This window comes from Rhamphochromis sp. 'chilingali' (genome assembly GCF_963969265.1).
Source record: "Rhamphochromis sp. 'chilingali' genome assembly, chromosome: 16".
NCBI lineage: Eukaryota > Metazoa > Chordata > Actinopteri > Cichliformes > Cichlidae > Rhamphochromis > Rhamphochromis sp. 'chilingali'.
In genome coordinates, this window is record NC_137943.1 from 27,822,522 (window position 1) to 27,837,423 (window position 14,902).

Genomic DNA, 14,902 nt, shown 5'->3' on the forward strand with positions numbered 1-14,902 from the left:
AAATCTGACAGTTGAAACAATAACAGTTTGACAGAGCATGGAGAAGCCATTTTCTCAATGTAATGTGGCATACCAAGCTCTGGCAATAAAATATGTAACCATCCAGAATGGACTAACAACACTATCTATCTGTTCTCTGGCTGAGGCCACAGCTTAATAATCTTGTTCAAGGGCATTTGAGCTTGTAAGGAAGAGAAGAACATCTTGTTCGGGGACATTAAGTTCCCCGTCTGATTTTTTTTTTTCTGTAAACAAATTCAGCGCTTAAAAACTCAGCTGTTTGCCTTCATCACAAAACAAACGACAAAGCACACAACCAACCGTCATCAAATTTGGAATTAAGTTTCTTAATTCTTATGATAAAGATTACGTGATATTGCCTTTCTTCAGTTGAGCCACACACATAGATGAGTGAGGAGCATCTAGAAATGAAGAGATATAGAGATTTTTAATATGAAACATCCAGTTGATATTTCATTCTTTATATTAATATTTTGTTGATGTAAATTCCTGTTGCGCATCACAAAAAGCTCACCCAGAAAAAAATTTTCTTCATGGTATTTAAAGCCCAACAAATTAATTTAACACCTTCCTAATAAATTATTTCCAAAGCCAATTTTTTTGAAAAATTGGAAAGCTGGAGTATTTCTCACAAAGTTTGCCACATCCGAATGATTTATACAGAAACGCCACACCTGGAACCCAACAATGAGAACTTTGCAACTCATAAATTTAACTACAGTTAAAGCGTTTTGCATTCACAAAAGGCTTCCCTCAGAAAAGTCCAGTGTAATGTTAACATCCATGGTTGCTACATATAATCTTTGTCTTCTTCTATGCTTTTGCTTTATGTATGTAAACTTCCACAATGCAGTAGCCAAACAGAAAACATAATTCTAGCATTAAACTAGGAAGGCAAGAGGGGTTTTGTGCTTCTGCCAGTGGAGTAGTTGTGTATCTATGTGTTTGAAAAGGCAAGAACAGCAGCTCATGAAAATTAGATACACATTTATGATATATTTGATAAATATTTTAATTCTGTTTACTAACATATTTACTACTACTTACTGCAATCTGCATTGATCACGCTCAAAATTGATCAAGCTTCATCTGTGCTTTAAAGTTGAACAAGTTATAAAAAAAACAACCTAAAACCCTAACTTCAACACAGTCTCTCCATAATGATGCATTATAATTCCATTATGCTAATATTTGAATTGATAATAGCAAGTAAAGATGACTGTAGTTTATTTTCTGTAATGTGTACATGTGAGGAGTACTCAGCATGACCACCATGTTCAACATATGTTTCCCTTCCCCCCCTTCATACCCTTCTCCTCCAGTGTGATAATCATGGTGCCAGGTCCGAAGGAGTTCCAGGCAGTGCAGTTGTACGGGGAGTGGAAGTCTGACTCCATGACATTGTTGATGGTCAGGGTGGAGAGAACAGCCCCGCCTTGAGATGGAGGTTTACTCTGCTCCACTGTGTACCTCTCCATTAGTGTGCCTTTCTCTTTTTCCCAGACGTTTTCCTTCCACGCCCAAACCTGTAACAAAGATACCAAAGGCCTGACTTCTAAACCTGACAGAGAAGAGGCCAAGGCTATCACACACAGCTGGTAAAATAAATTTTAAGATGTCAGTAAAACATTTTGTAGTTTGCATTTGTTCTGTTTCTTCAAAGCCTCTAAAAAAGCTGCCCAAGTGTACTTCAGTTTTAGATTAAGTTAAGAATAAAGACTTGATATATCTGTAAATATATAAATATGTGCCTAATCAACACATCTCCTCCAAGCTGTATTAATGTGATGCTGATCTAATCGCCAGCATCTGTAATTTGTTTGATTTTTATCTAAACTCCAACATTTTCTGCTGCAATCATCCACTTTAACCTCAGGGATCAATAATGCTGATTTCACTTTTTCACGATAGCCTCACATCAAGGGACGCGCACACACACACACACACACACACACACACACACACACGGGCTGTTGTTAAGACGTGTTAAAAGAGACAAAAGCGAGGAAATACATTTTAAGATCGAAAGATTATATTTTCACACCTTGGTAACTGGTACACTATTCCCCAATTAAAATGTGTGCGCAGAGTTTTCTGAGTGGGTGAGAAAACAGTTCTGCTTAAAAAGAAGAGACACACACAGTGCAGCAAGTGTACACGAGAGGTAAAAACTCGAGCAGGTTTTTCTACTTAAAATCTGCTGAGGTGGAATTCCCAGGGTATTAAATATAGAGCATGACAATATCAAATATACATACACCCAAATGTTGGGCTAATGTACCTCTTAACCTGGCTTGAAAAAATAAAAAGGCGAATGTCTTTAAAGACTCAACCAGGGACGTTTTTTGCAGAACGCTTCGATTTCTTCACTCTCTCTCTTTAATCGCACGTCCTCACAATAATTATGTTGCACCACCTTTGTCTGCATCTCTGTCCCTCTTTCTCCGTACACACACACACAGCCCACACTTTTTCACACACACACACACACACACACACACACACACACACACACACACACACACACACACACAGCATCATACTTCATATTTTATGAGTCCCTGTGTCTCTGCATTAAGCCTAGACTATAATGTCATATCACATTATACGCTCTGAGCTCTCTGCCAATGCAGCAGGGGGCTGAAGCTTTCTAAAAGCTCTGATTTCTGTCATGTCGGCGCTGCACAATTGGATAATTGACGCTGAAAGGTACAAAATTTTACTCTCCCTCCATCTCTCTCCTTCTCATTTCGATCTACTTCACCCCCACTCTCTCTGACTCATTCTAGCCTTCAAACTCAAATGGTGTAAGTGGCTTTATTTCAGTTCTTTTTGCTTCTTTTTGTGATATGAGTGCATACTGGTCATCGTATTCTTTTTGAAATTTTATATAAAATGCCAAACCACTTATATTTTAACTTATATAAACCTCACTTTAAATTAAATTTGAGTTTGGTCAGGCATTGCTCTCAGTTACCTTAGGAGAAAAACAGCACACACAGCTGGTATGGCAAATTCAGGCAGATACTCAATTATAGTTTTCTGGAAAGGCAATCTGAGAGAAAGCTTTCTTTAAAAGAAATGATGGTGCTTACTTTGAAAAGGACTTAACTGAGCTTCGGGTGCACAGCCTGATGCTGATTGTCTTTATGTGAGGGTTTGAAATTTATGTGATTATGGTATTTCTAAGTCATACTGATGGTATTTCGTAAGAAAACTGAGTCAGTCTTTAGGAAAAATAGCCTGAAAGTGTTCATTTCACGAATCGCAGTCCTACATCTTTACAAAGTCACACCTGAGCTCAAAGGAAGACCTTTAACCCACACACAGCACTGGAGGAGGTGTGGGTTGTGTAATGCCTTACTCAAGGGTAACTGTATAAAAGCTGATACAAGATTCAAATCTTTCAGCAACACATTTCTGTAACCTTCCAATCAGGTGATAACCAGCTCTGAGTAATGATACATATGAGGGGGTCACAATATAATATCTGCATATGGATAATGTAGAATCTGTAGGAAAGGAGCACAGCATATGGTGACAGGTGGTGACTGGTTTCTATCTGTAGTCCACTTGAAGTACATGTGTTATTAACCAGTCATGTTTACGTTTAAATAAATGCACCATTTTATTTATATATTTACAATTTTGCTCTGAATTCACAAATAATGAATATCTCGATAGCTGTTATCAGGTTACTAGAGCCATCGGTCGGATATCCTGAAAACACTCACAGGCTCAAACTTTTAGCTGGTTAAGGCTAAGTAGGTAAACTACCATATGAATACTTCAAGGTGAATATATCATAAATAAATTACATTTTTGCCAAAAGAAATCTATACCTACTTTTGTTTTGTTTTTTTTCTTAATTGCAGATCACTTTTTACTCCTGTGTTGAAAAATGAGTCTTACATCATAAGAAGAGGAAGGGATGATCAATACTTTGATTGATCCTGATATAACTAAACTACACCAAAGGTTGTAGACAGTGAAATAAATCTGAAACCAACACTTGGCTGTCTTTGTAATGTGATTGATTCCATCACTGTGAAACTTGTCATGTTTACAGTCGATTCCCAAAATAGAGGTACAAGCATCACTGCATCCCTGAAAGATGGTGGAGGATTCGGAGGAGATGATTCATTTAAAGACACTTCAACATTTCTTTTATAATTTCATTTTTTTCCCCACATATTTGACTTTAAGAGAGCAGTAAACATGCATGTATGGTAGATATTGCAGGATTACACATTGATGTGAGCTTGGTCTTTTATTTGTAACAGCTAAAGACTTCCTGAAAGTTGACATATACACGTGCATCCACTGACTGAATGTATTTTTTCACTGGTGAAATAGTGGTAATTTGAGTGTCCTACAAAACCTGTGTGGTGACATTTAAAGGCTTGTAGAAACAGCTTTGTCAATAATAGAAAAATATGTCGTAGCTATTTTGTGATGGTGTGAGAGTTACAGCCAATTTCATACCTGCCTGTCATACACCAATTTGTTGTAAATTGTAAAAACTGCAGGCACGTTTAGCTGTGATTTATTACTTGGATCGTTTAATATGTTTTTGAACATTAAAGTCACAGTGATTTCCACTTTTTAATCACTTTTACTTTTCAATAAAAAGACTTAAAATGTGCAACTCACCGCAAGCCATTCAAACACAAAACCTTTACAAATACTTTAGTAACATGTAACGTGTGGCGTCAATCGAAGCTGAATCTAATCTACTGCACTCCAACATCTCACTGGATCACGCTGCACAGTTTAGTGTGTGTGTGTCCTCTTTCTTTTCAGCCAAACACTACAGCAGCTGTTTTTGATGAGTCACACCTTCCACCACAGAGGAGGAACAGATTGTTCTCCCGTAATCATTGGAGAACAGTCGCTTATGTCGGTCTGTGTGACACAGGCTGGTGAGAGAAAGTAAAAATCATTTTGTTTTCGGGGTGGACGAGGCGTTGCGATCACGATTCTGTGTGAGGCAGATGCAATCTGAAAAGGTCAAGCACCTCTGCAGAAGATTACAACTTCCAAGGATGGACTTACAATCTTATCAGGTGGAGGGGTGCTGGCGATGTAACATTTGATCTCCCCTCTCTCCCCTCTGACAGCGTACTGAACCGGATCACTGGAGATGATAGGGGGGCCTGAACGGGTGAGATAGCACAAGGCAAAGAGAGAGAGAGAGGGATACATGCACAGAGAGGATTACTACAATGAAGAAAAACTGTCATTCATTAAAAAAAAAAATCATATTCATTTGTAGAATTAAGAGAGAACCCCAAAAAGCAAATGAGAATTTTTTTTTCTTATATAGTGTCTGCTATTAGAGGACATTGTTTGGCACAAATAATTGCTTTATTAAGGAAAGAAGAGGTGTATTCTCTAGTATTAATACATCCCATAGACAGTTCTTCAACCTCTATACCTCTATATTTCAGACTGCATTGATAATAGTGTTTCCTAACTCTGGCTATGTGCTCGAAGATTGTACACAAAGAGTTTTTAAAAAGGCCAAGAAAAGCTGAAAGATGCATTCAGAGCTTGGTCATGCAGAAAATCTGTGAAATGTCTGTTGCAGTTGGGTAATTTTAATGGTAACAACAACTCTGAGCAAGTTGCAGAAAGATTTTGCTGTTATCTACTGCTTTTCACAAAAACACTCTGAGCAAAGTCACTGAAAACCTGCTCGCTGCAATACTGTCACTCTCTATCACAGTGAATGAAAGACTGTTAACACAGCAACCGCACTGCAGTGCTCTCCTTTTCAGTAATGAAACCGGGCTAATAAAAGTAACACGCATGTAACGGCGCTTGCATAGCCCACCATCACTCTGTATGAGAAATAAAAATAAATCAGAGTGGAAAATAAAGTTAATGTGAGGAAAATATTTAAAGCTGCTTTTAGCACTGACCTCTGTATTGATTCACAAGTTGAAAATAACATCCAGTCATCTTATTTTCAATTGTCATGCATGGATTTAATTACTGTGTTTCTGGACTTGACTGCAGTGGTTTTAATCATCAGTTCGAGCTCTCGCAACTGAATCCAGCCGAGAAAAAATCTCTGCTGATCTGGTATTAAAAAAAATGATCACATTACTCCAGTGCTGGCAAATTTGCGCTGACTGCCTGTTAAATTCTCTATTGATTTTAAAATTTTATTAATTTCTTTAAAGAATTAAACGGCCTTGCTCTGAAGTATATCAAAGACCTATTAACACCATATATGTCTCTAAATTTCTGTAGATTGGAGAAAGAGGCTCTGCTGTTTTGTAAAAGGAGCGTTTGCCATTCGAGCTGCCCGTGGATGATAACTTTTTAGTGTCTTTCATCTCTCTCTGTTCTTTGTTATTTCTCTTTTCTGCCATTTTGTTGCTATTTTGAACTCATTTAGGTTATTTTTATGTAAATATTATATTTGTATTATAAAGCATATTTAAGTTGATTAAATGTATGACACATGCAATCGTCAGATAAAGTGTGATGCTGAACTATGAAACCAAAGCTGGTGTGCTATACAGTAACCGTGCTCTGCAGAAGTATAAATAGCTCCACTAAAACAATGCATCATGCTTTGCAGTGAGTCATGGGAACGAGGTGGATGGTACAAATACTTTACTGTGTTCACACTAAGTGTCTGATTAGTGAATGAGTGCCAAAATAATCACCAGATCATTAATAAAATGAAAAAAGCTTTTAGCTTTTCATTTGCAAGGACATGCCAGTGATTTTCTTTTCTTGTTTGATCAGGAACTTGGCTATTTAGTGAAGATTTAAGGGGCATTTGTGAACTCTCTTTTTATCACTGTGTTCTTGGTGAATCAGTTTTGATTTATTAAGTACCTGCTGGCCGCTCTGTGAGATTTTGAAATATTGGGTTTTGGCCTGTTCATGACTGAAAAATTAGCTGATTAGATCATTTGGGTCAGGCCGGAATAAATCAGGTCGGGTCGACAGGCCCATACAGTACTGTGCTCCATTCACTCAGTCTCTTCAGCTGTCAGAGCGATTCAGATAGATGCATGCTTACATTTAACACTAGATCAAATAAACACATCCTGCAGGTCTGTGTGGTTTCATTATGCCTTGTTTATTAAGAATTAGGGCTTTGCTTTGTGTAGGGAGATCTCTTTACAAATGTTGAGAGTTTTGCTAATATCGACACTTTAATTGATAATGCAGAGTAAGTGAAGATTAACTGACCGTTGACAGTGAGCGTAACCTCGGTCTCTCCCACGCCAATTCGGGGCACGATGGCCTTGCAGACATACTGGCCTGCATCAGCCTGGCTCACTGACTTCAGATGCAGTTGGTTGTTGTTGCTTAGCACCTGGACGTACACACACAGGTAGGGAAAAAAAACAGGCTGATGAAGAGGAAAAGAACAGAGATAAGCAGACTGGAGAGATGTTAAAAAAGGAGGTTGGAGGGAGGATTATCTATTTTTAATTCATATAGCATGTTGATTTACTTGGAGGGCACCATTAGTTTTTTTTCCCCTCAAGCTCTTTTTAACTTGTTAGCTAAAAATTAAAAATTTAAGATATGAAGATGGCTTTACAACTGAGCAAACATTAACAAAATCTAGGTCCTTAATATAGATGTGCTTATATATTATATGATTAGGACTACAACTACATTAGCTGTTCTCACTTTATAGTCTATATATTTCAGTAATTAATAAGTATTTATAGAAATAATACTTTAATCCATCATGAATGGGTGATCTTAGATTTAAGTTCAAAGGTAACAATGTCTTTTTACCATGCTGGAACCCTTTTTAGTCCAGGTGAGAGTGAGAGGAGGGTTTCCAGACCACTTGCAGTTCAGAGTGACGTCTGCGTCCACATCCACTGTAACCGGCCTGGGCTCCACTACCAGTATGGGGCCAACTGAAAGAAAATAGCAATCCGATCACCAAATGAGCAACAAAAGGGTTCCTACCAAAGTCAAAGTCAAATTTATTTACCGTATTTCCCGGACTACAAAGCGCACCTGAATATTAGCCGCACAAGCTAAAATCAGGGGAAAATCCTGTTTTGTACATACATTAGCCGCACCTGACCAAAAGCCGCAGGTGTTTCAATGTTGACTTATCATATGTAAGAGAATATGCACAAAGGGAATTGTCAGGAAAGAGATGGCTGTTTGGAGACACACCCCTTTTATTAATATTTTGAAAAACAAGTTATGGGTACATATTTGCACATGTGCTGTGCTTCATAAATGAGTAACAAATGTATTACATAACAATAACCTACAGCACACCAGAAAAATAGATTCGGACTACCTTTTAGGCTCAGGTGCAGTGACACGGCTTTAACAAGAAGAAAAGTCAGTCATTCACCACCATCTTCCTGCGCTCTAAAACCACCAAAGTCCTCTTCTCCAGTGTCGGATACGAACAGGATCAGGATGGCTTCGTCATCCACTCTCAGCTTCTTTCCTTCGTTGTCACTTTCAAAACCAAAGAAATCCTCATTGTCATTGTCAGTGTCGGAGTCGAACACCCTCTGAAGGGCCGTGGCGGTGTCCTCCTCTTCATCATGCAGCAGTCCAGCCCTTCGAAATCCGTTGGTGATCGTGGATGTTTTCACACTTTTCCACGCTGTCAGAATCCACCGGTGGAGTTGAGCACAACTTGCTTTTCGCAAGTTTATCGCCGCTCGTCATCCACGACTCCCGCTGAACGCGTAGCGCTACTTTGAAGTTTGTTTTTCGCGCTACTTGTACGGCACTATGTTGCCTGGCGGATGGACATGTGACCAACATACCACTCTTGAACCCCGATCCTTCCGCCAGGCAACGTAGTGCCGTACAACAGCGGAACAAACAAAACAAATCGTCTTACGATATCACAAAAATCATGGACAATCTATAGAAAAGCCGCACCTGACTAAAAGCCGCAGGGTTCAAAGCTTGTGCAAAAAGTAGCGGCTTATAGCCCGACAATTACGGTATATAGCTCCTTTCATACAAAGCAATTCAATGTGCTTTACAAAGACAAAAAGCAAAAAGCATTAGGGCAAAACAAAAATACAATAATTACACTTATATTTTATGTAAAAGGTACAAAAACAAAATAGTTTTTAATCCGAATTTCAAAAAACTAATAGATTCTGCACACCGAAGACCAGAAAAGCACTTTAAAGCCTATTTACACTGCTTTGGTAGTTTTTGCACAAATTTTAAAATTCCCTTTTTAGTCTTTAAGGTTTACAAGTCTACATGCCCTTGCATCAGACGGCCTCTGAAAATGCTATTGTTTTATGAACTGGGAATGCCCCGCAGAGTCTCCGGTTCTTCTCTTTTATCTGTTCCTCAAAGCAAAACAACAAACATGTAGTGATGCTTTCAGCCATTACACTTCAAGCCACAGCATTACAGGAAGGGCAGAAGGAGCCCATTAGTACTATTATTAATGGCAGTAGTAAAATTAGTAGTAGTAGGAGGAGTATTCACTTTTGCTGTTTTAATAGAATAAAGATTTTTATGTAAATGTATTGAAAATTTTAATTATTACATTTTTTTTGTCAAACTTATTATTTTAGCTATTTTTATGATTTTCAGCAGTCGTCTACACTTTATATTGTATAGAACACATTATATACAATATACAGTACTACAACAATATAAAGTTTATTATTGTGTTTCTCTTTATCATAAAGCATCTTGAGGTGGCTGTTGAGTTGATCTGGTGCTACATAAATAAAATTGAGTTGATTTTCATTTGATTCGTTTAAAAAAAAACATGCGATTACAAAGAAGTTTTATTACAGCAGAATTCAGAATTCTGTTCATTTCACTATCATAAAGGAAGACATTTTTGTGCAACATTTTTCTCTTTTTCTCCTTTTTCACTGCAATCTTTTTATGAATATGTCCTTAACTATGAAGAACACATTGCTTCTTTCATATTTTGATTATTTACCTAATTCATTTAACTGTCTTGTTAAACTCAGTTTAAACCGAGAGAAAACGCAATAACAGCCTATTGGGAATTTACTCATTGCGCAATACACGAATGGTGTATGGTAACAATATAAATGCAGCATGTTTTTTTAGACAAATAAAGAGCACAAAGCGCATTCATGTCATCAGAATCCCACTCAGCTAAGAAGCGTTTGCACTCTACTCACAGTGCACGTCCACAAGGATGCTGACGTTAGTGCTTCCCACGGCGTTAAACACCTGACAGGACACGGGCTCGGTGAAGAATGAGTGATCTGCGGTGGTGACAAACACGCTTTCTCTGGCTCCCTCCAGCAGCACGCCACCTTTAGCCCACCTGACAGTGAGACACACAGCACAACACACAGTTCAACATGTTTCTAAGCGTTGTAAATCATTGTTATGTAGACCTCCCAGCGGGATATTTCAAAAGCATAATGGGTTTTTGAGGTTATCTAAATGTTAGATTTTCACCATAAGACAATGATTCTTTTTGTATTATCAATTAAGCTAACATTTACACGACTTTAATACGAAAACCTGAGGGAACGATTGCAAGAAATTTCTCTTCATTTCTGTTATCCGTGCTGTATCTTGCCAGATACCTGACTCAAAATCAAATAACCATATTGCACATCGTCCATTAGATGACATTTAATGTTCACTCAGTAGGCCTAGTGCCTAAGTACCTGGCAGTGTTCCCACACAGGGACCCTCTGTTGGAGTCTCAAACCTCAAATTACAACCATCGTGTTAAACTCCAGCATTTTGCAGTTTTAGTGCTTCAGTGCTGTCACTTACGATAAAAGTCAGCGTTTAGCTGTACAAATGTTCAGTACTTTTATCAATTCTGTTCTCTAAGCAGAAATTGCTATTCAGGAGCAACAGCAGGGAGAGGGTATGAGCTAGGGCTGGGCGATATGACCCAAAATTCATATCTCGATATTTTTTAGCTGGATGGCGATATAAGATATATATCTCGATATTTTTTTTAAGCCATAAAGTAAGAACAAAAATAGTTCTTAGTCAAAGCTGTGTCCCAGATGTCACACAGGCACTTTTATTAACATACAGCACAGATGTACATGAAAAATTACTCAAAATTAAATTATGAGCATTCATTAAATAATAATGCTCCATAAATAAAAGAAAACAAGGTTGTTTTTGTGCTAAACAAAGAGCTCACAATTGTGCAGTCAAAATGTAAACTAAAAGACGCTGAGCGTAATAACAAAGACAGACAGATTTTACAGCTGCTCTGTTCCCAAGTTTTACTGTGTGACTGATAGCCTGGAGTTTGAAATCCGCTTCATAACCACGTCTCTTACAGGTGCCATTTATGGTCCTTATACACACACAATACGGTAATATTACGTTGATGCACAGTACGTATCACTCCGCGAAGCTCCTCGGTAGCCGTAATGCGCCGACAATCTATCAAGCGGTGCAGCTCCGTAGCTTACCAAAGTCGTACTCAAACATTTTTGACAGATTGCTGAGCGCCGTGTACCACATAAAATCGGTTCGCGGCCACCAAGCACAACCAGAATTCATACATAAGGCGCGCTATCAACTTTTGAGAGAATGAAAGGATTTTAGGGTTAGCGCTGTTAGCTCGTTAGCGCGGTTAGCTCGTTAGCATGTTTAGCTCGTTAGCACGTTGACGCCGTCCAGCCCCACGCATGGGGCGATGCGCAGTAACTCGTTAACGGAGATTTGCCGTGTCCGTCTTGTCGCTGCCTGCACGTGAAGCGATGGGGTAGGAGGGGGAGTTGTCTTCAGTGAAGGCGAGGCGGAGTAACGTTGCGTAGAGACAAAAGTGGACGAAAGAGAGGCAAACTTGCGGCTCCACAACTATAATTATAACGTAACATAGACTATATCGATATAAAGGATATTGTCACATCTTATATCTCGTATAAAAATATATCGATATGTTTTAAAAACTCGATATATCGCCCAGCTCTAGTATGAGCGCACTCACACAGATGAAAGAAAACATATTGGCTTTAAACATCTTATCTGCACTGCAGGACGAGCATCAAAAAGTTTCTCATAGCCTGAAGTGAACAAAAACCTATAAACACATATTTAAAAAAAACCCATCCAGACCTGTAGCCCATGATAGGAGGGTTGGCAGTGGCCTGGCAGGTAAAGGTAACCCTCTCTCCCTCAAGGACAGAGCGAGGCTCGATGGACAGGGTCACGGTGGGAGGGTCTACACAGGGAGAGATACACATTTGATATGTATTCTAAATGAACTTAACAATAATGTGAACATAAATTGTATTTATAAAATATGCATATAGCAGATGGCAATCCAGAAGTACCTTCAACCTTCATTCTTTTAAATGTTCAATGAGGGACACCTCCTATGGTTGCAAAAGGAACTCTGGTAGTAAAGAAAACTCTGGGTTCCCTTATTCCGAAACCTCAGTGAACACGTTCTGATTAGTTTTTTGTTCTCATTTGAAAGTTTCGGTCCTTAGTGAATATAAAAGTGTGCTCATTTTATATATTACAGTCCCCATTAATATCCAGAAGAACAATAAAGCAGATTATGACTTAGGGTGGGCCTAGCATGTGAAAGACAAGCAGCTACTGAAAGAGCAAGTTTCCCAGATCTGCCCTCTGCTTGAAATTTCTAAAATGCTGATGGAGAAAATGCTTAAAAAGCCAAAGCTTAAAAACACTGGACTCTGCAAATCAGAATTCACAGCGGTGCCTTTATCTTTTATATAGAGATCATGAGTGTGAATAATATAATGACTGCATACTATATGAACAAAAGTACTGGGCCACCTACATATTACAGCCTTGGAAATCTATGCTGTGAAGCGCACGGTGCACAGTTTTTGTGCTGATGTTGCATGAATGCCAGAGGAGGTTTGGAAACCTGCAGTTATTAAGTCAGCAGAGTTTTGGGAATGTGTCTGAGTTTCTATAGTTTCTAAATGCTTTGGAATAACTCATCTCACAGCTGATTTTGGAATATTTAGGACGAACAGTGGCATCCTATTACAGTGCTACACTTAATCTCAGTGAGCTCTTTAGAACAATCCATTCCTTCACAAATGTTTGTGAAAGGCAGGCTGCATGCCTAGGTGTTTGATTTTATACATCTGTGGATATGGGACTTTGATTCATATAACGTCGTTCAAGGAGAAACTTTGGTTACCTATAGACTTCTGCACTGATCCTATATCTTAAGTAAAACAGTTATTAAAGCTACTTTTTCCTTCTTGACAATAACTCCTATGTTCATCACCATAAAAACTTTCTGGCTCACCGGGTGATAAAGTACAGTAGATTCCTGAACTGCTTCGGGCCTCCAAATATGTGCTAAAACAACACAAATCAAGCTAAATCAATTTGGAAGACATCCAGATTTGAGAATGTATTGAACATTACTGACATGTATATTATTTTTTGCTGGTAATTACTTCAAGTTGGTGAGTGCTGGCACAGCTAATTAAAAATATTTACTGATTTTGCAGTCTGTCTGCAAAAAATACTCTCTGCTTCATCACCAGAGCATCTATGTGTGTTTAAAAGTCTTGCAGACAGGAAGAGTAACATACGGTGAACATTGAGGGTTAGGGTGGTTCGTTTCCCCATAGGTACAGCTGGATTGCTGGCCACACAGGTGAAATTGCTGCCACTGTCTGTGTCGACTGGTGTGATGGGCAGGTAGCTCCTGGTCGTAACCCTTTTCCTGTCTGGCAGCACTTCCTGTTTGACAAAGAAAAAGGCAGAGACAGGGCAAGCATTAGCAGGGGAGACGACAGGATAAGAGGAATTTAGGGAGAAGAGCCCACAGAGTAAGATCAAAGAAAAGATACACAGAGGAGAGGAAGGATGAAAAAAGGAGAAATAAAGGTACAAAGTCAGGTGGGGGAAGGAAAGAGACACTGGTGAGTTACTAATGGAGCCATGAGAGATGAGAAATAATTGAACATAAATAGAAATCCATGGACAAAAATAGAAAAAAAAATATTAAGTATGTGAAGTTAAGAAGGAAAAGAAAGATGTAGGAGAAAAGAATTGATAGATGAATCAATAATGTAAACAGTCCTTAGTGGCAGTCATAAAAGAGACGCCATAAATCTTCTTCTGGCAAACATGAACATAAAATCCAGCTTTCTTGGAATGAGGAGGTGGCATTTTTTAAAACGCAGCCACCAAATCTGTCAAGAAACTGTGTACAGCTTTCAATGTAGTTTAAATGCGTGGTCAGTAACAGGGTAATATAAGAGCAGCATGTAATATGTATGAGCATGTGTGGGGGGCATAAAGCTGGCTGTGATGAGATGTAAAAACATCTGTGTTTGAGTGCGTGAGTCAGTGTTTGCTGCTGCATCTCTGTGCATATAAAAGCACAAGTGTGCATATGCGAGCGAGTGTCTATGCGTGCGTGCACTTGCAGACCTGCTTTCATGTGTACAGGAGAATATGCGGGATGGCGAGGAATCTGAACATGGAAGAAATGTAACACTGCGACTGTGTGCAAGGTGTCACCAAATACATTTCCTGCCTGTATGTGTGTACAAAAGAAAATCTCTGGCAGTGGGTTAATAAAACATGTCTTGGATCTTTGTGTCTTTTAAGTTGTGTCACGACTGAAAAGCGAGGAATGCAAGAGATGTCTGGAAAGCATGTGTTCTGCTTCCGGGTAGAAGGCATGGCTGACACTCGCAATATAAAGTCTACTGAAGTAAGAGTGTAATTAAACACATGTGTTGAGTAGGTGTGCAAGTGCGACAGTATTTTTTTTTCTAATACAAAAATTACGAAATACCACAAGTACATCTACTTAACCACTAATTTTAATTAGCTGCCCCTGCAGACTCGCTTTAGTGCATCAACTGAATTGTTAAAACACATAAAAATAGAGTCTGTGATATTTTCTAAGACTCAC

The 14,902-nt window shown here is 38.7% G+C and overlaps 1 protein-coding gene across 4 annotated transcripts in view; it reads right to left on the minus strand.

Moving 5' to 3' along the window:
• Window positions 1-14,902, minus strand: part of kirrel1b (kirre like nephrin family adhesion molecule 1b) — a 92,452-nt gene that overhangs the window by 11,549 nt on the left and 66,001 nt on the right. For all 4 annotated transcript variants that reach the window (XM_080861476.1, XM_080861475.1, XM_080861474.1 and 1 more), the window contains exons 5-11: window positions 13,566-13,716; window positions 12,097-12,202; window positions 10,173-10,321; window positions 7,798-7,925; window positions 7,237-7,363; window positions 5,077-5,177; window positions 1,331-1,547 (exon numbers count right to left, since the gene is read on the minus strand). In XM_080861476.1, coding sequence (XP_080717602.1) covers window positions 1,331-1,547; window positions 5,077-5,177; window positions 7,237-7,363; window positions 7,798-7,925; window positions 10,173-10,321; window positions 12,097-12,202; window positions 13,566-13,716 — 979 coding nt within the window. The remainder of the gene's footprint in view (window positions 1-1,330; window positions 1,548-5,076; window positions 5,178-7,236; window positions 7,364-7,797; window positions 7,926-10,172; window positions 10,322-12,096; window positions 12,203-13,565; window positions 13,717-14,902) is intronic.